Source organism: Narcine bancroftii, chromosome 7 (genome assembly GCF_036971445.1).
Source record: "Narcine bancroftii isolate sNarBan1 chromosome 7, sNarBan1.hap1, whole genome shotgun sequence".
In the NCBI taxonomy this organism is placed as follows: Eukaryota; Metazoa; Chordata; class Chondrichthyes; order Torpediniformes; family Narcinidae; genus Narcine; species Narcine bancroftii.
In genome coordinates, this window is record NC_091475.1 from 37,400,590 (window position 1) to 37,427,904 (window position 27,315).

At 41.3% G+C, this 27,315-nt stretch overlaps 2 protein-coding genes across 2 annotated transcripts in view; one reads left to right on the top strand and one right to left on the bottom strand.

Annotated features, from left to right (window-relative positions):
• nufip1 (nuclear FMR1 interacting protein 1) overlaps positions 1-19,759 on the bottom strand; it is a 61,983-nt gene extending 42,224 nt beyond the window's left edge. The window contains exons 1-2 of the mRNA XM_069889632.1: positions 19,388-19,759; positions 1,403-1,497 (exon numbers count right to left, since the gene is read on the bottom strand). Of these exons, the coding sequence (XP_069745733.1) occupies positions 1,403-1,497; positions 19,388-19,598 (306 nt within the window). The 5' untranslated portion in view covers positions 19,599-19,759. The remainder of the gene's footprint in view (positions 1-1,402; positions 1,498-19,387) is intronic.
• A 79-nt stretch (positions 19,760-19,838) lies between these two features.
• Positions 19,839-27,315, top strand: part of gpalpp1 (GPALPP motifs containing 1) — a 29,019-nt gene continuing 21,542 nt past the window's right edge. The window contains exon 1 of the mRNA XM_069889633.1: positions 19,839-20,126. Coding sequence (XP_069745734.1) covers positions 20,003-20,126 — 124 coding nt within the window. The 5' untranslated portion in view covers positions 19,839-20,002. The remainder of the gene's footprint in view (positions 20,127-27,315) is intronic.

Genomic DNA, 27,315 nt, shown 5'->3' on the forward strand with positions numbered 1-27,315 from the left:
GGCAAAGAAAATTGAAAAGACTCATGGCAAGTTCAAGCAAGGTTGGTCTGTACCCTCTTAGCAAATGGTTCAAGGACCTCTGGAAAAAGATGTTAAATTATGGACAAAAAAAATTCAAGAAATTATGGGTTATGATTTGGAACTTGTTGCATTTAAGAGAAGTGGCAACAGAATCTGAGCCCTCAAAGACAAAAAATAGGCATGTGAGAGATGAGAAAAACTGATATTGCAATATGAACATGAAGAAAATAAAATAGATACATAAGTAAATGAATGAAGCCAGTACAACCAACATGAGACATGGATATTAGAAGGCAGGAAGCTGACACTGTCTGAGTAAGATAAGAATCTCCTAGCCCTTCAGAAAGAAGCAGCAAGTTCAATGAATGAAGGAGATAAGGACAATTGAGAATAGAAGTAGAGTTAGTCTGAACGAGATAAGGGTCGCCAAGCCCCAGATAGAATTAGCAAGGCTTGCATAAATAATTAGAAAACCTTAGACAGTATTAGCAAGTTCTACATATAATTAGTAAGCCATACACAGATTTTTCAAGTTATGCATATTTAACTAGTAAACCCTAGACAAGATTAGCGAACCCTGCATATGAAGGGACTGTAGCCCTGAGAGTTGGAAAGGTGTGAATGGGGACAAGGGCAAGGTTGTGAATAAGGACAATGGGGATAATGGCATGAGAAGACACCTACAGGATACCCCCTGGTCCCCCAAGTATACTGAAACTGCACGAAGGCAGGAAGGATTGCCTATGCCAAACCCATCCAGGGGGCAGAAGAATGTAAGGGGGAGGGTAATCTGATACTGAAATTTACTGAAAAGTTGGGTGAGCCCCAGTGTATGTGTGTATTCCCAGGGTAAGGGGAAGCACCCAACTTTGCATTGTTGTTGTAATAAATGTTCTTTGTTCTCAATTTTTGTCTCGAGCAAGGTAATTCTGTTTCTAACAGGCACATTAAGAATAATTTGCAAGACTGAGGAAAGAATCAAGGAAAGGAACTCAAGATATTGCTCGACTAAGAGTTAGTATAGTTTAGCCCCATATGGAGTCTGTCTCCGTAAGTGTCACAACAATACTAGTCCTATTGAAATTAGATCTAATGTGGGGCAGAATCTTAGAGAGTCCCAGCATGAACACTGTTCTGATGCTCGATTTTGTTTTGAATAAACAGTAGTAGTTCTATTCATATTTGCTTGGCAACTACCATCAAAGTCTTGGTACCAGTTCAATTCCAAACAGTCCTGACCATCCAAATGTTTGTAGAATTTGTACTGACAGTGTTTCCATATTGCTGTTCAGGTTTTGCAACCTTGAGGCCATCACAATGCAAAAATAAATATGCTGCAGGGAGTAGCATCTAAAGTTGAAATGTGGCCATTTGACATTACCTGGTGTTGCCTGCTGTGGTATTGATTGGTGCTTGGGATCCAGTGGTTTGAAGCTTGCTGGTTTACCCATTTCTGGCAAAACTGGTCATTGTTACCTGGTTTTATTAATGGAAACAGTGAAGGAGGGAAAAGAAAAAAAACATTAGACTTTGCATTAACATTTAACCAAGCTCAAGGTAACACCCTGACTGGAAGATCCTGAAGGAAGTCGGCACATAGAATTGAATAGCTCTATAAAGAATTGAAGCAACTGCAATGTTGTTGGAAACTACAAACTGAATACATATTTTGAAGTATTTTAAAAATTGTTCGTTTCAAACAATGAAATGGTCCTGGTGTGGCCTCGTGCAGGAATTTGTATCTCAAGACCATTTATATTCAAACTTCATGTCCCCAGAAGCAGCATGGCTTCATTCCACTGCCAAGAAAGCAGCGACTCAATAATGCACCAGCTGGAAGGGACATAATAGAATTAAGACATAGCGAAAAAGTTTAACAAGTTCTGCACAACAGTCCAGACCATTTCTCCCTCACATTTTAAATTGCCCTAAAAACTTTTATCAAAGAAAATATTACAAAAAGAAAATACAACCTGCAACACCATTTCATAGAATTAAGTAGCCAGAAAAAAATTTAAGGCACTGGTAATAGTTCCAACAGATATCAATTTACCTAAAGTTTAATTGGTATGGGAACAGTGGGTACATCACAGCTCAATTACATTCTGTGCAAACAACTCATGTTTCATGTCTCTTCACAACAATGACACCAAGTTAACCTTACTCACTACATCCCTCACATCATGCAGTTGTACAATTCTGGTCCCCATATTTAAGAAAGGACATACTTGCTATGGAGGGAGTGCAGAGCAGGTTTACAAAGTTAGTTCCAGGGATGGCAGGATTGTCATATGCGGATAGCTTAAAAAGACTTGGACTATATGCGATGGAGTTTAGAAGGATGAGGGGTGTAATGGAAGATTTAAACCATGTTTCTTACTTTTGCAGCCTTTGCTTCTGCAAGGCTGAGAACCTGCTTGTTTTTTTAGAATCAGCAGACATAAGCTAATTTACACTATGAGCCCCAGGATGCATATGAATTAGTAGACACACCTAAATTCCACCATTGGGCCCAGGATGCAGTTGAATCAGTAGACGTTATCTTAATCAGTAGACATTATCCAACTTCCACCATGAGGCCCAGAGATGCAGTTGTCTTTGTTGGTCGCAGACTGTCAGGAGACCTTGAAGATAATTAAATCATTTGTTCAAAGAGATAAGATCTGAAGTAAACAACTTTTGGGTAATATAAGCCATGGGTCCCACTGCTGAAGTTTGAGAGTCTCCAAGAGGTGGCAACGTCTCGGTCGAGGGAGGTGGAGAAGCTGCTACTAGCGCCCTGACAACTGTTGGAATATAGGGGTTAATTAATCATAGAAAATATGTAGAATATATGCTCATGCACTATTCAGTTTGTATACATGAACCCAGTACTATGTCTTTTTCTTTGGCTTGGCTTCAGGGACGAAGATTTATGGAGGGGTAATGTCAGCTGCAGGCTCGTTTGTGGCTGACAAGTCCGATGTGAGACAGGCAGACACGGTTGCAAGGGAAAATTCGTTGGTTGGGGTTGGGTGTTGGGTTTTTCCTCCTTTGTCTTTTGTCAGTGAGGTGGGCTCTGCGGTCTTCTTCAAAGGAGGTTGCTGCCCACCGAACTGTGAGGCGCCAAGATGCATGGTTTGAGGCGATATCAGCCCACTGGCGGTGGTCAATGTGGCAGGCACCAAGATATTTCTTTAGGCAGTCCTTGTACCTCTTCTTTGGTGCTCCTCTGTCACAGTGGCCAGTGGAGAGCTCGCCATATAACACGATCTTGGGAAGGCGATGGACCTCCATTCTGGAGACGTGACCTGCCCAGCGCAGTTGGATCTTCAGCAGCGTGGATTCGATGCTGTTGGCCTCTGCCATCTCGAGTACTTCAATGTTAGGGATGAAGTCGCTCCAATGAATGCTGAGGATGGAGTGGAGACAATGCTGGTGGAAGCGTTCTAGGAGCCGTAGGTGATGCCGGTAGAGGACCCATGATTCGGAGCTGAACAGGAGTGTGGGTATGACAACGGCTCTGTATATGCTAATCTTTGTGAAGTTTTTCAGTTGGTTGTTTTTCCAGACTCTTTTGTGTAGTCTTCCAAAGGCGCTATTTGCCTTGGCGAGTCTGTTGTCTATCTCGTTGTCGATCCGTGCATCCGATGAAATGGTGCAGCCGAGATAGGTAAACTGGTTGACCATTTTGAGTTTTGTGTGCCCGATGGAGATGTGAGGGGGGGCTGGTAGTCATGGTGGGGAGCTGGCTGATGGAGGACCTCAGTTTTCTTCAGGCTGACTTCCAGGCCAAACATTTTGGCAGTTTCCGCAAAACAGGACATCAAGCGCTGAAGAGCTGGCTCTGAATGGGCAACTAAAGCGGCATCGTCTGCAAAGAGTAGTTCACAGACAAGTTGCTCTTGTGTCTTGGTGTGAGCTTGCAGGCGCCTCAGATTGAAGAGAATGCCATCCATGCGGTACCGGATGTAAACAGCGTCTTCATTGTTGAGGTCTTTCATGGCTTGGTTCAGCATCATGCTGAAGAAGATTGAAAAGAGGGCTGGTGCGAGAACGCAGCCTTGCTTCACGCCATTGTTGATGGAGAAGGGTTCAGAGAGCTCATTGCTGTATCTGACCCGACCTTGTTAGTTTTCGTGCAGTTGGATAACCATGTTGAGGAACTTTGGGGGGCATCGGAGGCGCTCTAGTATTTGCCAAAGCCCTTTCCTGCTCACAGTGTCGAAGGCTTTGGTGAGGTCAACAAAGGTGATGTAGAGTCCTTTGTTTTGTTTTCTGCACTTTTCTTGGAGCTGTCTGAGGGCAAAGACCATGTCAGTAGTTCCTCTGTTTGCGCGAAAGCCGCACTGTGATTCTGGGAGAACATTCTCGGCGACACTAGGTATTATTTGATTTAGAAGAATCCTAGCGAAGATTTTGCCTGCAATGGAGCGCAGCGTGATTCCCCTGTAGTTTGAGCAGTCTGATTTCTCGCCTTTGTTTTTGTACAGGGTGATGATGATGGCATCACGAAGGTCCTGAGGCAGCTTTCCTTGGTCCCAGCAGAGCTTGAAAAACTCATGCAGTTTGGCATGCAGAGTTTTGCCGCCAGCCTTCCAGACCTCTGGGGGGGATTCCATAATACCAAAGACGGGGAAGGATCCATTAACACCAGTATCATATAGACCAATATCTCTACTTAACAAAGATTATAAGATAATAGCGAAACTATTAGCAAACAGACTGGCCGACTGTGTATCAAAAATAGTAAAACAAGATCAAACTGGATTTATTAAGAAAAGACGAATAGCGGATAATGTCTGTAAACTTATTAATCTAATTCATGCAGCTCAAGGAAATAAGAAACCAATGGTGGCTGTTGCCTTAGACACAGAAAAAGCCTTTGACAGTGTAGTGTATTTAAGGTATTACAGAAGTTCAATCTGCCAGAAAAATATATTAATTGGATTAAAGCATTATATAATGGACCGTTGGCAAAGGTAGTAAGTAGTAAATAGATATGTATCAAACCAATTTAAATTAAGTAATCAACTAGGCAGGGAGGTCCATTATCCCCCTCGTTGTTCACCTTACAATAGAACCATTGGCAGAGCTGATCAGAATAGAAAATAAAAGGAATAAAAATAGAGGAGTATAAAATCAATTTATTTGAAAATTACATCATAGTACACCTTACAGAACCAGAGATATCAATAAAAGAATTGCATAAGAAATTGAAGGAATATTGTGAAATATCGGGATACAAGGTCAACGTAAATAAAAGTGAAGTGATGCCAATGAGTAACGCAGACTATACAGAATTTAAAAAAAGAATCACCAATTAAATTGAAAGCACAAGCAGTCCGATACCTAGGGATCAGGTTAGGTAATAACTTAAGTCACTTGTACAAACTAAATTATCAGTCATTAATAAAGAAATTACAGGAGGACTTAGAACATTGGAAAGAACTACCGCTAATGTTGATAGGGAGGGTGAACTGCATCCCAAGGATACAAAGCTTATTTCAATCGTTACCAATTCCCTGAACAGAGAAATTCTTTAATGAACTAAAGAGAATAATAAGGAAATTCTTGTGGAAAGGGAGGTAGTGTTATATAAATTAACAGAGAGGTATAACCAAGGTGGTTTGCAGTTATCAAACTTCAAATTATTATAGAACTGTACAATTAAGGAATTTATCAGATTTTTACCAGACGAGAGAAAAACCAGACTGGACTAAGATAAAACTAGATAAAATAGGGGAGAAGGTACTGGATTATATACTTTATAAGTGGGATGAAAAGCTGGTGCAATATAAAAGCTCACCAGTATTGCATCATTTACTTAATATATGGAAGAAGATCCATGTAGAAAGGAAAAAAATGAATTACCAAATACCAAAATTGTTATTGCCGCAAAATCCACTAATCCCTTTTACAATAGATTCCTTTTCTCTCCCATTCTCTAAAGGAAAGGTTACAAAAAGAATAGAAATTTGTTTTTTGGGAAATAATTTATTAACATTTGAACAGTAGAAGGACAAATATGGAATAACTCACGGTACAATATTTGCATACCAACAACTGAAAGCTTATTTAAAGGATAAATTGGGAAACAGATTGAGATTACCAGAAGGAAGCAGCTTTGAATATGTGATTACAGATACAATGATAATTAAAAGATTTATAACAAATATGTACATTAAGCTGCAAGGGAAGGAAAATGATGAAATAATCTATAAACCCAAACAAAAGTGGGAAAAGGACTTAAACATAAAGATGAAGAATGAAGCATGGGAAAAGTTATGTTCTGGAACTATGAAGAATACAATAAACACAAGGTTAAGCATGATACAGTATAATTGGTTACACAGGTCACTCCTCAAAAATTAAAAGAATGGGATCCAACATTATCGGATAGGTGTTTTCGCTTTACATGCAATTTGGGCATGTACAAAAGTAAATACGTTTTGGGAAGAACTAAATCAGATATTAAACAAAATCACAAAAAAAAAATCTCTGGATTTTTTTGTTAAGTAACATAAGTAGTAAAGAATTAGGCCTCAAAATGGATAAAGTGCAAAAAAGATTCATTATGATAGCCTTAGCAGTAGCAAAAAAATGGATAATGTCAACTTGGAAAATGGAAGAGAGCCTGCGAATACAGCAATGGTACATGGAAATTAATAAATGTATTCCATTGGGAAAAAGTATCATAATTTTAAAAATAAAGTCACATTGTTTGAACAAATTTGGGAACCATACATGGAACATAACAGAGAGCTTGCCTCAGACCTCCATCCCCTAAAATGATAAGACAACAAAACGATTTGATTTAGTGTGTAAAAGTAGATAAGACATTTTTCTTGTTTGTTTTTCCTTTGTGTGAAGACATTGTTTTATGGTTTTATTGTATATGTTGAATATTTATTGGTTTTGGAGAGGGAAAGGGAAGGAAGGGGGGAAAATGCCACTGTGTATATTTAATGAGAAACGTTTGTACATATTTTGGTTGATATGGTTCAGTGTGAAAAATAAAAAAACTATTTAAAAAAAAACAAAGGAGCCAGCTGAATCTGTTATTAATGGACAATTACAAGACCATCATCTTAAAGAGCAAGATTTATTCAGTGAAATTAAAAATGACAGGCTACAGGGGCATGGCCATGTGAAGGATCTGGACAGACATGTCTTGAATGAGCTTTCTGTGAAGAATATTAAAAAGAGTTTAAAAGTTTAAAAACAAGAATTTTTCCACTGTGAATAAACAAAATGTACACGAAAAAGCCAAGACAGCAAAAAATTAAATTGGAAGAGACACCAACTCAGCCAGGAAATCGAGTGAAAGCTCGAAAGAGAGTGGCACATGAGCAGCCTTGGGACCAGCTGAACCTGCAGTGCTGGTGGGGGAGGGGTGGGTCGGCTGAATATAATCTTGGAGGCAATTGAGAATTTAATGCAACAAGAGGGCGCACAAAATCAGTGAACCAGTCAGCCTGTTTCCGCTCCGTAAATGGTTATATGGACCAAGTGGAAGTTGACGGTTAAAATGCAAGAAAAACTGAAAGCTTTAGAGGAGGACACAAAGAATGGGACTTGGATAAACAAGCTATACTGGATAAGATCGACCACATAAAGAATTTCAGCAGACACAATAATGTTCGGATTATTGATTTGAAGGAAGGGACTGAAGGGGGAGACCTGGTGAGCTTCTTTGACACTTGGATCCCACGAGTATTGGGAGAAAATAAATTCAACAGAAAATTGCAAATAGAAGGGGCTCATCGGACCCTCGGGCCCAGAAGACCTGACAAGCAGTGACCATGACTGGTCCTGGTAGGACTTTTGAGTTACCGGGAACAGGAAGCTGCTTTGGGAGCAGCATTTCATTACTCTAAGCAGCACAATGGCCTGCTGAGATCAACAGCGGAAAGGTGTTATTCTTTCAAGACTTTACCCCAACTTTTGATTAACCAAAGGAAGGAGTTTGATGATGCAAAAAGGCAACTGTGTCTCAGGGTCGAAGTAACGGTTGGGAATCGACTGTTTAATCAAGACCAAGGAAGAAGTGGAAGAATTTCGGCAAAGATTATGAAAAGATTAAAGATATTAAAGATTAAGAATGTTTACAATGGAACCAAGTCAAAAGTTTACTTTTTGAATTGTCTTGTATTTATTGTTAGATATTAATGAAATTTGCATGGAAATCTCAAGAAAGAGAACTTGGTAAAAATAGTAGCAGGGTGGAGACACCAGGAGAGGAGCAGTTTTGCAAGATGGCACTAAAGGGAGAGGTTCTTCTTTCTCGGAAGACATTGCAGGCTTTTTTCGCGGGCTTCCAGGATTTTTTTTGTTATATCGCCATCAGAACAAAAGTATTATATAGGATTTTTTTTAAAAAAGGGGAAGGATCACTGTATTACTTGAACAATCAAAAAGATTTTTATCATTGAACAATATTTGTTTAAGAATTGGTAAAGTTTATTAGTCTGAATGTGATAAAGAAAACTAAAAGCGAATGTAGTTTTCTTGCAAGAAACACATCTTACTAAATTGGAGCATGCTAAATTAAAAAGAGGATGGATGGGGCACGTAATATAGTCTTCTTTCAGTTCAAAGGTGAGAGGAGTAGCGAATTAAATTAATAAAAATGTACCAGTAATAGTAGAAGATATATCAATTAATTCAGCCAGAGGGTGAATTATGTAAAATTTATGCAGAATCCTGGTATGACGATGAAGCTTTTTTGAAGGATATCTTTTTGAAAGAAGCAGAGGATAGACAAAATATATTGGTCAGGGGGGGGATTTTAATTTATGTTTGAATCTGATATTGGATAAATCAGCGAGAACGACAAAGGTAACAAGAGCGAAAGCTGCAAAAATAATGCCATCATTTATGATATTTGGAGGCAGCTCAATCCCAAAGAAAGACTACTCGTTCTACTTTGGGGTCCATGACTCGCATACAAGGATGGATTTATTTTTAATGTCTACCAGTTTTTAAAAAATGGTAAAAATGAAATACTTGGCAAGGCTATTATCAGATCATTCACCATTAACCTTTACTATTGCGATAGCAAAAAAACCAAGAAAATGTGTACAGATGCATCTTAATGCCACGTTGTTGAAAAGGACAGCCTTCTGCGCGTTTATTAATAGACAAATAGAACTATTTTGTGAGACAAGCCTCCCTTCCACCTATAACAGCTTTCTGATATGGGATACACTTAATGCTTAACTGAGATAGCAAATTATTTCTTATACAAAAAAAATCTTAAAAGAGAACATAATGTGCAATTGGATGTTCTGGAGAAAGAGATAACAGAACTGGAGAAAGAATATCAGAGGAAGGGTTTACAAGAAAAATAGACTCAGAAAAAAAATGAAGATATAACACATTACAAACATAAAATGAAAAAAAATTGTTTAAACTAAGCAAAAATATTATGAATTAGGAGAATGAATACATAAGGTTTTTTCTTAGCAAGTAAATTCAGAAGAGTTATTGAGCATGATAAATGCAATTAAAACAGAAGACGACATCCTAACATATAATCAAAGAGATTAATGATATTTTTAAGACAATATTACACAAAGCTATACAAATCACAATTATTCGGAAATAATAAGATGGACGAGTTTGTAGCGAACGTCGAGCTTCCAAAATTAGAGGTGAGCAAACAGATGGAGTCAGTGGCCCCTTTCACAAGAAATTGAAAAGGTTTTGAAAACTCTCCAAGCTAATAAGTCTCTGAGGGAGGCTGGGTTTCCGCCTGAGTTCTATAAACAATTTAAGGATCTGTTAATGCCTCTTATAATGGATGTGCTAGACCAGGCAGTAGAGTCTCATACTTTCCCAGATTCTTTTACAACAGCTATCATTACAATGGCGCCAGAAAAAAAACAAGGACCCATTAAAAAACCTCATTATATAGACCCATCTCATTTTTGAATGCTGATTATAAAATACTGGTTAAAGTGTTAGCTAATAGACATGGACAATATCTACCTAAATTGATACATACAGATCAGGTGGGACTTGTTAAAGGAAGACACTTATCAAATAGTCTGGGTAGGCTATTTAATATAATACATATGGCCAAATCAAAATTGAATTCCAGTATAACAGTCTCCCTTGACACAGAAAAGGCATTCAACTGCTTAGAATGTGTGGTTTAAAAAAAAAATTTTAAATGTTGGGAGGAATTTGGAATAGGTAGAATAGAATATTCATAAATTGGATTAAAAACTCTCTCATCATAAACCACAAGCCAAAATTATAACTAATAGTCAAATGTCAGTGGCTTTCCCTCGGAGTAGACAGGGGTGTCCCATCCCCAGCTCTTTTCATTCTAGTGATTGAACAGCTGGCAGAGATTATAAGGAGAAATCAGGATATTAAAAGGCAAAGTTGGACAAGAAGAACATAAAATCAGTCTATTTGCTGATCCGGCTGGGTCACTGGAGAAATTACAAACAACACCAGAAAAATATGTAAGAGCTTCAGGTTATAAAATTAATGTGGATAAAAGTGAAATACCATTGACGAACTTCGATTATGAAAGATATCAAAAAGGAAGTTGATTTAAATGGAAAGTAGATGGATTTAAATACTTGGGAATAATGACTGACAATAACCTACTGAATTTGTACAAATTAAATTATATTCCCCTATTAGGGAAGAGAAAGGATTTTCAAAATAGAAAGACTTGCCGATTACTTTGATGGGAAGGGTTAACTGTGTCAAAATGAAAGTGTTGTCAAGATTACAATACATTTTCAACCGCTACCTATTTCTTTGCAGAATTTTTTTTTTTTTTACATGTTACGTGATTGTGTGTGAAGGTGAGGCCTTTTTGGCAGGATATTACTGAAATACTAACAAGGCCTTTTATTGAAACAAGTAAAAAATTAACTAAATTCCAAATTTATTTTGTCAAAGTAGCTTTAGCAGTGGCTAAGAAGTGTATTGCAATTACTTGGAAGTCCGACTCTCCCTTACTTATATTACTATGAACTGCAGAGATATATAGTTGTATACCTATGGAGTAAAATGACAATTTAAAAAACAAGTATGACACATTTATCAAGATATGGCAGCCATATTAGGACCATTTATGTACCCAATTCTAATAATGATAATAAGAAATGCTGTTACAATATAAACAGATGTGACTTCACCTCAAATCTTTTATAGTTTTATGGATAGTATAGGAGTGAGCTCAGACGGTATGTGGTTTTATATTTTGTAAGGGGGGCTGTTTATTTTTGGTATGAAAAGTTTTAATGCATTGTGAAATGGAAGATTTTGCTTTGTATATTTATAAAAAATTAAAAATAAAATATTCAAAAAAGTGACAGGCTACACTGGAGTTCCAATAAAAAGGGGGCTGAATGGTGACTTTCAAAGACAAAGGGCGACACCTAAAGTCACAGCTACTGATTGTAGATAGGAGAGGTCAGCCAATATTAGGTCTGATTGCATGTGAAGAGGTCAACCTGACGAAAAGAATTTTCATAATGGCTTCACATACTGAAGATGAGCACGCAACACTCAGGGAAGAGTACACATATGTCTTTGAGGGGCTTGGAGGCGAGCCTAGTCCACCACTCATTTTGGATCTCCCGGAGTTTGCGCTGAAGATGGCTGCATGCAAGATTCACATGGATGAGACAGTGGCTCCTGTTCTCCATGCATGCAGGAAAAATTCCGTTTCCACTTAGAGACAAAGTTAAACAAGAACTAGCATGCAGGAAACAGATGAAAGTCATCCAGAAAATTAAGAACCTACAGATTGGGTCAGGTCACTGGCCATCGTGCCAAAGAAAAATGGAGCATTATGTATATGCCTGGACCCAAGAGATCTCAATAAAGCCATCAAGAGAAAGCATTTTAAATTGCTGACACAGAAGGAAATCATGTTCTGGTTTTGCAGGTGCCAATTGGTTTAGCAAGCTCAATGCCTCATTAGGATTTTGGCAGATGAAGCCCAATGAGGTAAGTTCGAGACTATGCACTTTCAATATTCCACAAGGAAGATATCGCTTTCTTTTCGGTCACCATATGTGATCCTGTCCGCACCAGAAGTATATCATAAAACCATTCACATGATCTTTGAAAATATACCTGGAGTTGAGACCATGATGGATGACATCATTGTATGGGGGTCAACCCGTTGTGAACATGATATCTGACTAAGGCAAGTGCTTGACATGACACAGAAGGTCAATTTGAAATTAAAGAGAAATGGGAGTTTGGTACAAAGACACTGATCTTCATTCGAGATGTCAGATCTGAAAAGGAGTGAAGCCTGATCCAAGAAAGACATCAGTCATTGAGAATTTTGAGAGGCCCCAAAACAAAGAGGAGGTGAGATGTTTCATGGGGCTGTGACTTACCTGGCTAAGTTCATCCCTCCTCTTTCAACTATGTCAGCACCATTTAGATAACTCCTTGAACAGAAAAAGTGACTGGATATGGTCTCATGAGCAAGAAGAGTGCTTCCAGGCTCTCAAAAAAGTCCAAACAGAAGAGTCTGTACTAAAATTTTATGATCCGCATTGACACACCAGGATCTCAGCTGATTCATCTCGACATGGCCTTGGAGCAGTACTACTGCAGCAACGAGGACACATGGCAACCAGTGGCTAATGCATCATGGGCTTTAACAAGTACAGAAGCCAATTATGTAGAGATAGAGAAAGAGCTTCTTGCCACTTCATGTGAAAGATTCCATCAATATATTTTTGGACAAGCTTTTGAAGTGGACACAGACACAAACTACTGGTCTCAATCATGTCCAAACCACTGAATGACTGTCCCATGAGAGTACAGTGCATGTTGATAAGGCTGCAGAAATGCAATGTGAAAATGATCCACACATCAGGAAAATACATGTTTGCAGCTGATGCATTGTCTTGAGTAGTTGACAAGAAAGAGTGACCAACAGGTTAAAGCAAAGATACAGGCCTATGTTGACATGGTTATCATCCCACTTCCAATATCCCAGGATAGAAAAGCCACAGAGACAGATGAAACAATGAAAGAGCGCAAAGTTGCCAACAGCAAAGAATCACTGCCCAGTGGATATTTGTGATTATTAGTCATGGACAAATGACCTGTCAGTTGTGAAATATATAGTCTTCAAAAGAGATTGGAAGTGTTCTGACCATCGGTTGAGAATGAGATCTTGTCGCTGAGAAGGACTTTGCCGTCTGAGCTGTGCAGCAGGCTTTGGACTTGGGGTGAGGGGCTGTACACAGCCTTTAGAGCCTCGTAGAAACCCCTGAAGTCGCCAATGTACGCGCTGAGCTGGGTTTGCTTGGCGAGCCTAGTCCACCACTCATTTTGGATCTCCCAGAGTTTGCGCTGAAGATGGCTGCATGCGCGACGGAAGGCTTGTTTCTTCGCTGGACAGGACGGCTTTGTAAGGTGAGCCTGGTGGGCAGCTCGCTTCTTTGCCAGCAGCTCCTGGATTTTCTGGCTGTTATCGTCGAACCAGTCCTTGTTTTTCCTGGAGGAGAAGCCCAGTACCTGCTCCAGCTCCCTCAATAGCCCCTAAGGCTAGAGCTGGATGAGGTCCTCACCCAGGATGAGACATATAAGGCAATTGAACAACTGAAAAGTGGCAAAGCAGCAGGTATGGATGGAATCCCCCCAGAGGTCTGGAAGGCTGGCGGCAAAACTCTGCATGCCAAACTGCATGAGATCTTCAAGCTTTGTTGGGACCAAGGAAAACTGCCTCAGGACCTTCGAGATGCCATCATCATCACCCTGTACAAAAACAAAGGCGAGAAATCAGACTGCTCAAACTACAGGGGAATCATGCTGCTCTCCATTGCAGGCAAAATCTTCGCTAGGATTCTCCCAAATAGAATAATACCTAGTGTCGCCGAGAATATTCTCCCAGAATCACAGTGCGGCTTTCGCGCAAACAGAGGAACTACTGACATGGTCTTTGCCCTCAGACAGCTCCAAGAAAAGTGCAGAGAACAAAATAAAGGACTCTACATCACCTTTGTTGACCTCACCAAAGCCTTTGACACCATGAACAGGAAAGGGCTTTGGCAAATACTAGAGCGTATCGGATGCCCCCCATAGTTCCTCAACATGGTTATCCAACTGCACAAAAACCAACAAGGTCGGGTCAGATACAGCAATGAGCTCTCTGAACCCTTCTCCATTAACAATGGCGTGAAGCAAGGCTGTGTTCTCGCACCAACCCTCTTTTCAATCTTCTTCAGCATGATGCTGAACCAAGCCATGAAAGACCTCAACAAAGAAGACGCTGTTTGCATCCGGAACCGCACGGATGGCAGTCTCTTCAATCTGAGGCGCCTGCAAGCTCACACCAAGACACAAGAGAAACTTGTCCGTGAACTACTCTTTGCAGACGATGCTGCTTTAGTTGCCCATTCAGAGCCAGCTCTTCAGCGCTTGACGTCCTGTTTTGCAGAAACTGCCAAAATGTTTGGCCTGGAAGTCAACCTGAAGAAAACGGAGGTCCTCCATCAGCCAGCTCCCCACCATGACTACCAGCCCCCCCACATCTCCATCGGGCACACAAAACTCAAAACGGTCAACCAGTTTACCTATCTCGGCTGCACCATTTCATCAGACGCAAGGATCGACAACGAGATAGACAACAGACTCGCCAAGGCAAATAGCGCCTTTGGAAGACTACACAAAAGAGTCTGGAAAAACAACCAACTGAAAAACCTCACAAAGATAAGCGTATACAGAGCCGTTGTCATACCCACACTCCTGTTCGGCTCCGAATCATGGGTCCTCTACCGGCATCACCTACGGCTCCTAGAACGTTTCCACCAGCGTTGTCTCCGCTCCATCCTCAACATTCATTGGAGCGCCTTGATCCCTAACATCGAAGTACTCGAGATGGCAGAGGCCGACAGCATCGAGTCCACGCTGCTGAAGATCCAGCTGCGTTGGGTGGGTCACGTCTCCAGAATGGAGGACCATCGCCTTCCCAAGATCGTGTTATATGGCGAGCTCTCCACAGGCCACCGTGACAGAGGAGCACCAAAGAAGAGGTACAAGGACTGCCTAAAGAAATCTCTTGGTGCCTGCCACATTGACCACCGCCAGTGGGCTGATATCGCCTCAAACTGTGCATCTTGGCGCCTCACAGTTCGGCAGGCAGCAACCTCCTTTGAAGAAGACCGCAGAGCCCACCTCACTGACAAAAGACAAAGGAGGAAAAACCCAACACCCAACCCCAACCAACCAATTTTCCCCTACAACCGCTGCAACCATGTCTGCCTGTCCCACATCGGACTTGTCAGCCACAAACGAGCCTGCAGCTGACGTGGACATTTACCCCCCTCTATAAATCTTCATCTGCGAAGCCAAGCCAAAGAAGAAGTCTTCAAAAGGGAAAAGGTTTGTGATTCCAATGTTGCTAAGCAAAGAAATGCTTCAGACGATGCACGAAAGACATCTTGGTGTGGAAAAATACAAACGTAAAGCTCGAGAGATGTACTGGCCAAAAATGAACCGAGATACAAGAATATGTGAAATATGCTTTACTTGTAGACCAAAGCAGCAAGCAGAACTGCTTACACCACACCTTGTACCAGACAGGCTGCACTTCAAAGTTGGAGTAAATTTGTCTGACTATAATGGGAAGAGTCATATACAGTATAACTCTGATTATCAGAAATGGTCAGGACTGGGCCTACTTCAGATAAACGGTTTATTCAGTAAACTGGTCATTTTCATAAAACAGCCCAGTAACAACAGACAATTACGTGTATCAATGTTTAAACAGCAAGGGAAGGTTTTTTAAGCATTAAAATAATGTTTAATTCTCACCAAAAAAAAAAATGCTGCCCACCGCCAACACTTCCCCACTTGTGCTGGGAGCTCGAGAGTCTTGCTCCTGCGGGGAAGCTTGAGGACCCCACTGTCGCCGGGAGCTCGGGGTTCCCGGTCAGTTTGGCTCCAAATAAAATTCAGATAAATTAGGATTTCTGATTTGTTTCAGATATCCTCATTTTGGAGAATCTGTTTTCAGATAAATGGAGTTGTACTGTAGTAGTAACAGACTATTTTTCAATTACCCAGAGGTAACAACACTGCAGTCAACATCTCGCAAAGCAGTTATTGCTTTCATGAAAAGTGTTTGCAATGCATGGACCCCCTGTGAAGTAGTATCAGGCAATGGTCCACAATTTGAGAAGTGATGAGTCATTTGCCAATATTTTAGGGTTTCAGCATGTAACTTGAAGCCCATATCATCCAAAGTCTAATGGCCGAGCAGAGAGTTCCGTGAAGGTGGTGAAGAGCCTCATGAAGAAAACGTATGATAGACCAGAGGATTTCCACAGAAGTCTAATGATTTATAGAAGTGCACCACTGCAGAATGGTCTCTCTCCAGCCCAAATGCTGATGAGTCAACGCACAAGGACCAACCTTCCAATGCATGAAAATCTGTTGACACCCAAAGGAGCACACCTGGTCAAACAGGCTAAAATGGAAGAGAAAATAAAACAGAAACAGTATCATGATGAGACTGCAAAAAAGCGTTACCAGTCCTGAAGCCTGGTGGTCCATTGCAAATTTGAGATCACATTTCTGGCATATGGGCCTTGCCAGGATATGTGCAAGAGGAAATAAATAGATCCACATCGCAACCAGAACCAGAGAGAGGGAGGGACACCTCTGAGAAGGAAACACGTGGATCTCGGACTGCAAGCTCCAACACATAGTTGTGACTCGTCAGCTATCAGTACACAAAAGGGTCCAGCACAGGAAGAAAAGGAACATGTGGCTCGGAGTCCATAGAAAGACACAAATGCAGCAAATGCAAACAGTGCACCAGTGGAAATACATAGCAGACCAAAAAGAACTATTAAACTACCTGAGACTGATTGAAAACTGAAAGAGACTGACCACAGAATGCAGATACTTTTGTTACGTAGACATAGTATTGTGTTTGTGTTTTATTTTAAAGAGGAAAGATATGTTATGATGCATGTAAATAAGAACTATATTTCCCAGCATGCAACGTGCACAATTGGGCAGAAAGCGGAAGTGGTACATGATGGAAATTGCGGGCATTGATGCTGGAAGTCCATTGAAACAGCTCAAGGAAAATAAAGTTGGTTAGGTATTAAATCCATGTAAAGTAATTCTTCTTGAAAGAACAAGCATAGCAGTACAGACCAACAGACAAAAGGTGTTAACAGGATTCGAGAGAGGACACGAGAGAGGAAAGGTGAGACCAGCTTGGGGAGTGGAGGCAGTTTCTGGCTCTGTGAAAGAAGACAGATGGAAAGGGAGGGCTGAGTGGAAATGAGACAGAAGGAAAGATGGGAGGGGCAAACAGAAACCAGAGAAGTCAATGTTAATGTCATCTGTTTGAAGGGTGTGCAGACAATATTCAAGGCATTGTTCCCCCAATTTGCAGACAACCTCAGTCTGGCTCTTCATGAGACCACGGACAGACATGTCAGCAAAGGAATGGAGTGGGGAATTGAAACAAGTTGTCACTGGGAGATCCATGCTCTTGCAGCATAGCCAAGGTGCTCAAAGAAATGGTGTTGGCTGAGAGGATTAGTGGGGTGGTGGATGAGGACAAAACAAATCCTGTCCTTGTTTTGTGTGGGGATGGAGGGGGCCAGGGTAGAAGTGTGGATAATGGAGGATATGCAGGTGAGGGCCAAGTTGATGTAGTAGAGGGAAACCAAGTTATTTGGAGGACATCTATGATGATCTGGCATGGAAGATATCATCCTGGGAGTTGATGTAACAAAGACTGATGAATTGAGAAAAAGCAATGCAATTCTTGCAAGGGACAGGGCATGTAGAGGTGTAGTTGAGCAAACTGTGGGAGTTGGTGGGTCAAGAGTTTGTCTCCTGAGATAGAGACTGAGAGATTGAGAAAGGGGAGAGTGTTGTGAGAAATGGACCAAGTGCTCTACTTGCACCTACATCTCCTCCCTCACCACCATTTGGAGCCCTAAACAGTCCTTCCAAGTAAAGTGAACCTGCAGGGATCATCTACTGCATCTGGTGCTCTCACTGTAGCCTTCTGTACATCAAAGAGACTCGAAAACTGGGAAATCACTTCATTGAGCACCTCTGTTCTATCCATCGCAATAGTGTGGATCTCTCAGTGGCAACTTATTTCAATTCCCAATGTTATTCCCTTGCTGACATCTGTCCATGGTCAGATGCACTACCAGACTAAGAACACTTGCAATTTGGAAGAATAACAACTCGCATTCCACCTGCTCACCCTCCAACCAGAAGGCATTAACGTTGATTTCCTGGTTTCTTTTAGCCTTCCCACCATCTTTCCCTATGACTCTCATTTCCTCCAGGTCTCGCTCCCTCTTCCCTGCCTACTTTCATTGAGCCAAAAACTAGACTCCTCCCCCCATCCATTCCCACCTTGCCTCTCTCCTCTTAGCATACCTAATTAACACCTTTTGCACCTCCCATCCCATTCTTCCCTTTTCACCAGCTTTTTTAATATAGGCCTCTGCCTGCTTTTTGTTTGTACCTTAAGGGCTCAGTCCTGAAAGGTCAGCAATATTTTCCTCCTCAGGATTCTTCAAGATCAGCTGAGTTCCTCCAGCATTTCTGTGTTTTTACAGCACTGAACCTGACTCAGATCCACAAGATAAAGTTTTACTTTAACTATTTTTCAATGTTTTGTCCTACAGAGTTATAACCATCTATGAATCACTTAATTTCCATAAACCAATTGGGCTAGCTAAAATATGAAAAGCCTGGTAACAAATAAATTCTGATTTGTCATTGAGATTTACAGGCAACCTTTTGGACAGACCACCTGTTAGGGTGATATATGCTTTTCAGACATCTGGCTTTGCAATCCAATAAAATTGGGCCAAGGAACAAGCAACTATAAAAATATATGATAAACATTTACAAACGTTACCTTAAGTACTAATGTCCAACTCCAGCTTGCCTACAGACTTTTATCAGTATTTCAGGTCAGGACTTTTAATCAAGAGTAAAGTGGGAAGGGGTAATATCAAGAATATCATGGTGAAAAAGAGGTGTATCATCTCCAGCTTTTCCCCCTCTTTAACGCCCTTGGTATAACCCCTTCCTACTTCAGACACACAGGAGATCGCAGATGCAGAAATGTGATGTCAAACACAATCTCCTGGGACAACTCAGAAGCTCAAGGAGCATCAGTGAGAAAAAAAAAGGTCGACGTTTTTTCAGCAGGACTCACTACTGGTAAAGGGTCCCGGCCGGAAACGTTGACTGACCATATCTTCTCATGGATGCTGATTGAGTCCCTCTAATTTCTCATTGTTTACATCGGAAGATATGGCAAACTGAGCACCCAGGGATTTCCTACTATACAACATTTAACACAAGTCAATGGAAAGAAAAATTATTTTACCTTGAAACTGGTTGCTGCCACCAGCGTTTAACCAGGAAGAGTGACGAGGCCCGGGGCCCATACTCCAAGGTGGCCCGGCCATCCCTCCAACCCAGGAAGGGGGGCATTGCTGCTGGAAAGATACCGCGGGCGGTGGTGAGAAAACCGGAGGCCGCAACAGCGGTGAGGGCGGGTTGAAAACCGGCGGTGGATAAAATCCAAACTCATTCATTCCTGCCAACGTTGCTTCCGCACCAAACGACCTCCGAGTGTCGGAGCACAAACCCAACTGCTGCAGACACCGGAGAGTGGAACAGCCTGAACGAAGGGAAAAGACCCGAGATAACCCTACATCAAGACCATGTGCTGCGGCGCTTTCTTTTTACGTCACTCCGCGTCCGACCCTGCACAATCCGAGCTCCTCCGAGCCCTGGGCGGCGCTCTGAGGAGGACCGTGAATCTAATCCTTCCAAATTGTGCAAAATCAACAAAATTCACCTTTAAATTGCTTTAATATGATTTGATTCCAACTTAGAGAGGGAAGGAAGAGCAGTGCTCTTTCGTGTGTTGAACAGCAGATGCCTCTGGCTGTTGGTGACGACATCTTTACGCGCGGCAAGGACGACGCGGCCAGTCATGTCTGAGGAGAGTGCGCCGCTCATCGGCCCTGCGCTGCCGCCCGGCTACAGGGTGCGGGGGCAGCATTCGCAGTCGGAAGCTGATCGTTTGCGCCGGTCGAAAGCGGCACTCGATAAAACAGGTGCGTGCGCTTGAATCGCCAGCAGCCCCCTCGCTGGACGCGGCCTAGCCTCTCTTTCCCTTCACTGGCTGCATTGAACGGGCCTCCCCGTGGCGTGGCCAACTCTGTCTCAGGGGTAGCTGGAGGCTGCTGACCGGCGGAGTAAAGGAGGGAGGGGTGGGGAATGAACAAAAGTCGGCGCCGACTAATAGGATAATTAACCGAAGAGAGGTAGGTTTCCGGTTGCAATTGGAAGGAGCAAGCGGGGTAGGGAAGTACAGGTAAAACACACACAATGTTGGAGAAACTCAGTAGGTCAAAACAGGGAACTTTAAAAAGAATTTAAAAAAACATAACCGCCGTTTCGGGGTATGGAAAAATGTCGACAGACATCCGAGCAAAAGAGTTAGGGGGAAGATCTGGACTGGAAGACCTCATCTTGCAGCAGAGACAGAGAAATTGAGGTAAGAGGATAGAATCCTTGCAGGGGACAGGGTGTGAGGAAATGTAGTCACGGTAGTTGTGGGAGTTGCTGGGCTTGTAATATACGTCAGGGAAAAGGTTGTATGCCGAGACTGTGATCCAGGAAAAGGAGAGCGTTGTCAGAGATGGACCAGGTGAGTTTGAGATTGGGGTGGAAGTTGGCAGCCAAGTGGATGAAGTTGACAAGCTCATCGCTGGTGCATGAGACAGCTTCTGAAATGTTTGCCGCCTTCCACAAGCGAATCTTCATTTCCCGCTAATCTGCCCTCACCCTCACCCTCCCTCCCTGCCCCACGATGCAACAAATATAGAATATCTCTTTTCCTAACCTACCACCCCACCAACCTCCACATCCAACATATTCAGAAATTTCCAGCACTTACAACAGGATCCCATTACCAGGCACATCTTTCCCTCTCCTCCCTTCTCTGCCCTTCATAGGGCCTGTTCCCTCTGTGACTCCCTCATGCACTTATCCCTCCCCACCAATCTCCTCTCCCGGCACCTTCCTGTGTGGCCCCAGGAGGTGCAATACTTGTGCCCACACCTCCCCCCTCACCTCCGTCTGGGGTCCCAAACAGGCCTTTCAAGTGAAGCAATCTGGATGCTGTAAATCCGTAGTGATTTACTGCATCCAGTGCTCCCTTTGTGGGCTTCTCTAAAAAGGAGAGACTGGGTGCAGATTGGGAGATCGCTTCACTGAGCACCTTCGCTCTGTCTACAACAGTGTCGGAGACCTCCCAGTAGTCAACCATTTCAGTTCTGAGTCACACTCTCATACTCACATGTCTGTCCATGCCTTATGTACAATCCCACCAAGACCATCCACAAGTTGGAGGAACAACACCTGATTTTCTGTCTGGGAACTCTCCAACCAGATGGCATTAACATTGACTTTTCCAGTTTCTGCTAACCTGCCCACCTCTTCCTCCTCCTTTCCCCCTTTCCCAATCTCCTCCCCTCCCTTTACCTAGCCATCCCTCCTCCCCTGGATCGCAGCTGTCCCCTCCCTCCCTTCTCCACCTATCACCTCCTACCTTTGTGACCACACCCCCACCCCCCTTTACTCTTTTACTCGGCCACTTGCTCAAGCCCAAAACGTCAGGTATGTATTTTTACATTTGTTATATAAAGAACTTTGTTTGACCTGCTGAGTTTCTCCAGCATTGTGTGTTTTTATTTCAACCACAGTGTCATAGATTTTCCTGTTTTACTAGGGAAGTTCTGGGGAGGCTTTCCATAGTTGAGTGACTTGTCAGCTGATAGATCGGCTAGTAAAGATAGTAAAAAGCAGGACAAGGATCTTTGCCTCTTTGGCTTATTTGTCTATTCATTTAGATCAGGACTGATCTTTAACCGCAGTTCCACTTTCTTGTATTCATCTCATCTCCCTTGATTCGTGCAATAAATGAAAACCCACCAATTTTTGTCGAGTATACTCAGTGATTGAGCCTCTGCTTCCTTTGGACTTAAGGTTAGATAGAGGATTCCAAAGATTCACAAGCCCTTTGAGTGAAGAAGTTCCTTCGCATCTCCATCCTGAATTGCCAACCTATCCTTTTGGCTATTAATATGGTCGAAGAACGACTGTACTGAAATAACCTATTGATTATGGATGAGTATGGTGAAAATAATCTATTTTACTTTTGTGTATATTTATCTTTTAATATCTCAATCTGTCTTATTCCATTTGTCCCTTTTTTCCATGTAATTAATTAACTCTTTCTCTTTAAGACATTAAATGTATAGAATCATCTATACATTTAATGTCAGCTATTGAATCCAAGACTTTATGAAATGATCTAGTCAATCTAATTGTCTTAATCAGTCCCTGTAGGTCTGGAAATAACTTTTTTTTGTGTAGCCTTCTAGTTTCTTCTGATTTATTTGTTTCCACCACCCTTAGAAAGTGAGGTGTAGATAATAAAGATAGTTGTAAAAATGTTCTTCACATTCCACACTCTCCAACAACCCTCCTCCTTGGCCCATGAATCTTTTGCTCATCACATTAAATGTGTAATCCTTGGTACTTGTTGTCTTCTACTTTGGGATGTTACTGGCAAACCCTTTTGTAAGTTCTTGTCCAATTATGAACATTTTTACGTGTAAGAAGCTACATATGGATAAGATGTAAATTGACATATTCCTTTGTTGGTTTCTTGACATTTTGCTTAAGGGAAGTATCCTGTCTATTTTTTTTTTTAAATTGTCCTCCCAACTTCTTTTGCGAACTGTACAAAATTCATGGTCCTTCACAACTATTGCACTGAAATTTAAGGCTTTGCTCGGGGAACTATTGACATAATAATTTGAGTGTTTGTAGACATGAACCTTTTTAATCTATTTTAGTTTCTTACTGGTAAATGATGCTCCTATCTATGAAACACGTCTTGTTCACTTTGTTCTCTTCGATTAGCTTCTCATTATGAGGGGTATCTTTTGTAGAATAAAATTTTCATTTCACCTACTGCATTGCAAACTTTTGAAGTACTATTATCTTTCATTCAGTGCCAACTATGTCTTGAAATTACTCAGCTAAATAATTGGGGGGACTTGCTTAACTTTGCCACCTTTCCTAGTTTCTGTCAGTGGCATCAGGTGAAAGTCGAGAGCCTATACCTTTGACCATTGTCACTTTGAAAGGAAAACATCAATTGGATTGATTTTTGTCAGAATTGTGTATATCATGAACTGCAAGGAATTCACTGTACATCCAGTTGAGAGGATTTGACCAGTAGATCCTAAAGGTAAAAGATCAGCTGCACAAAGAAACAATTATGGTAATAGATGGGTTACTACATGCACTGAGGCTGCTCTTGTTCTCTCTCATGTCTAATGAATTCTTATAATCTCAAAGTGTAAGCAAGGTGTGTTGTGGTGTTCTAAGGATGCACTTTACCAAGTGTGGCTTATTAGCTACAAAGGGAATAATTACAGGTTCTTAGAATATTTAATTCCTTCCCTTTGTCAGCAAGTAACCATGTCTCTAATATCGTAGAAGAGTTGTGTTCAATTTTTACTGTGTCAGCTGTGAAATTTAAAATTTGATTAATTAAATAATCTGGAATTTTAAAAGGAGCCTATAAGCCACCTTGTTCATCATTTTCCATCAGCGTTGAAATCTGCTGCCCTTAACCACTTGACTCATGCAGTAAAATTATTGAATTGAAATAGCCTAGCAAGCCACTCAGTAGTACCCCAGCTGAACTTTGATGTCATGGTTAATTGCCCCAGGCTCAAATCCAAGAGCGTCTGTAAGGAGTTTGTACACTCTTCTCATGATCTGCGTTGATTTTCTCCAGAGCATCCGTTTTCCTCCCACCCTGCAAAACATATGGAGTTGGTAGGTTAATTGGTTGTAAGAGGGCCACATGGGTTTCATGGGCTGGAAGAGCCTTCTACTATGTTGAATCATTAAAATGTCTTTTAAAAAATTAAATGATTTAAAAATTAACACTGGATGGATGGCTCAACATTTCATAAAGATTAAACTGAAACACACAGAAAAATCACTGTTAGCCAAATAAGACTGGTGTCGAAGTGGGAAAAACTCATAACATTACTTGCAGTATCACCCGCACATACAATATACTAGACTTATTATCTTTATACCTCTATCCCTCTGTGTGTCCAATCACACAATGAGGACACATCCACCAGAGATAGCAATAATATTGGAATGCAAACAGTAGTCTTCAGCATTGATGATTACAATATACTATCATCCCTCTGCTAGTAAATCAGTGCTTCTCCATGTTGAACAATACTTGAAAGAAGCACTGAATGCAATGTACTCTGGCTGGGGTCTTCATCATTTACCATCAAGAGTGACACCACCACTGAACAAGTTGACTAAGAATGGAAAGATTCATGAAAGTCAAAAAACCCTGGAATACAGATATACCCTCTTTGGTAATACTCGCTTTACGCAAATTAGCTTTTTACGAAGAAACATGTTTGCTATCCGAAAGAAATTTGAGTTTTCACTTTTATGAAAATGGCCTCCAATAGCTTTATGCCATTTTGGCTTACAAAAGGTTTCATAGGAATGCTCTACTTTTGTAAAAAAGTGTGTACCTGTATGTTGGATTAACTCAACAGGTGAGGAAACATCTGTAAAAAGAGAAACAGTTAATATTTGGCAATTGAGACCTTCATCAGAACATACTGATGTCTGACTGTGTTCACAGCAAGGCTTACGGACTTGAAGGGCCGACATGGCCTGTTTCCGTGCTGTAAACGGTTATATGGTTATATGAACTTACTCTTTTGCCATTGTGCCTATTGCAGATGTACAGTATATGTCAAAGACAGCATGTTTGGGATAACTACAGCACTGTACTTGTGGAGACAAAGTTCCTTTTCACACCTAGGGCAACATCATGTTATACAGCACCACCATTGTGCTAGATGGGATAGACTAAGTAAATATTTGGGACCTCAAACTAGGCACCCATGAGGCACTGTGGACCACCAGTAGGAATTGAAATGCATTTCACTACATTCTGTAACCTCATGATTCAGCATGTACCTCACTCTGCTGTGGGATCAACCCTGTGCCTTGCAAGCAACATTGAGGCATGGCCTGATAATTGTCAAGAAATAATGTGCTATTCAAGTGGCAAACAATGAACATCTCTAACAAGAGAAAGTCTAACCATCAAAATAGCTTTCAACATCATGTCCCTCATCATCAAGATCTTGGGATGGGATGTGGGGTGGTGGTGACGTTTATCATGGAGCAGAAACCTAACTGAATCAGCCACACAAATACTTGTATATAAGAACTGAATACCCTGCGACAAATGACTCACTCCCTGACATCCATACTCTTTCCACTATCTCTACGAGGCACAAGTTGGAAGTGTGATGAAATTCTCTGTACTTAAAATGCTTGATTGCCTCCTCATCCACCATCCTAAACTTTTATTTCCTCCACCACCAGTGTAACATGGGTGCAGTGTATGCTATCTGCAAAACACTGTAGTGACTCACTTTTAATTTGACAGTATCTTCCATAATTGTGACCACTTCTGACAAGGACAAGAGTAGCAGAGTAATGAGAGCGAGATTTGGGCTACCAGAACCAAACCTGAAAGAACCTGACAACATGTCAGGTTCTGGTCAGATATAAAAATATTTTACACACTTGAGTTTAGGTTGCATGAGTCTGGGATGGTGTTTCATAAACAAATGTAGATATTGCTATTGTTTGACTTTGTTACAAAATGTTCATCCTTTGTAAACAAAAAGTAAATGAAAAGCAAACATGAAATGAACTGACACTCTCTGCCTACCTCCAATCTCTCACTCATTGGACTAGAAGATCATCTGTAACCCACTTTGATACCAGCACACAACCAACTCCTGCCCTGCCTCCTAGAGCCTATTGCTCATTTGGGTCATTAAGCAGCACTGAACCATCAAGCTTGTATCTGACACGAGGTTGTCAGAAAAGGTTGCAAGGAACTTGGCAGCAAAATGTTGGGGCCTCCAAGTGACAATTGAGGAGGTTGAATGCATGGATTTCATTCTGTCTCCCTCAGGAGTGAACAAATCCCATTGATTTTGTATTTTACTAGTAATATTAGGGACAAATCCATCTTTCATTACTAAATCTGGAACTCTCACCTGAACTGCACTGTGGGAATATGTTCACAAGAAGAATGCAATGTTTCAAGAAAAACTGACTGCCACCTTCTGATGGGAACTTGATTAATGAAGTAATCTGGAATTTAATCAAAGTGATCAATGCTTGCTTTATCAGCTATCCCTACATCCTGAAAATAAAAACAAATACAGTCAAAAAAAAAAGCCAGTGTCTGGCACCTATGGGGATTGGTAGATGCAGGATAAGTGAATTTTCTAGTTTGAGATCGTGTATTGTGTGATTTGCAAACTAGCCACTAGGGGACGTCAGTTTTAAACTTTTTTTTAACCTATGTATTTTCTGCAATTTTTTGCCGATTGTTTGAATTCCAGATAACTAGGATTTTACTCTATTTACCTTAATTGTGCCATGAATTTATTTTGCTTGTTGCAAACAGATTGTGCATGTAGATAAAGAACCAATCATTTTAACTTGTTCTCATTTTTCTCTGTATACTCTTATTTATTGGAGCACTAAATAAAGGGGGACACCTCAGGGCTGTGTGCTCACCCTTCTCCTGTTCACACTGGTGACTCATGACTGCAATGCCAGATCCATCTCCAACAGAGTCATTAAGTTTAAAGATGACATAACAGTAGTTGGCTTCATCAGCAATAATAAGTCGCACGACAGAGAAGAGGTGGAAAATCTCATGAAATGGTGCGAGATAAAGAATATGATTGTGGACTTCAGGAGGACCGGAGATGACCACATTCCACTGCCCATTAATAGCTTTGTAGTGGAGAGAATAGAGAGCACCAAGTTTCTCAGAATCCACTTAAGAAGTGATGTATCCAGGACGCACTTGTCAGGAAGGTGCAACAGTGATTGCACTTCCTTAGAAGTCTGAGGTGGGCAAGGCTACCAGTCACCATTCTGTCAACTTTCTATAAGTGCTCTATAGAGAGCATCAATTTTTTCTTCTTTGGCTTGGCTTTGCGGACGAAGATTTATGGAGGTGTAAATGTCCACATCAGCTGCAGGCTCGTTTGTGGCTGACAAGTCCGATGCGGGACAGGCATCAATGTGATACAGTTGCTATAAAACAACAGATTGGGGGTCAATCCACAGGACTAT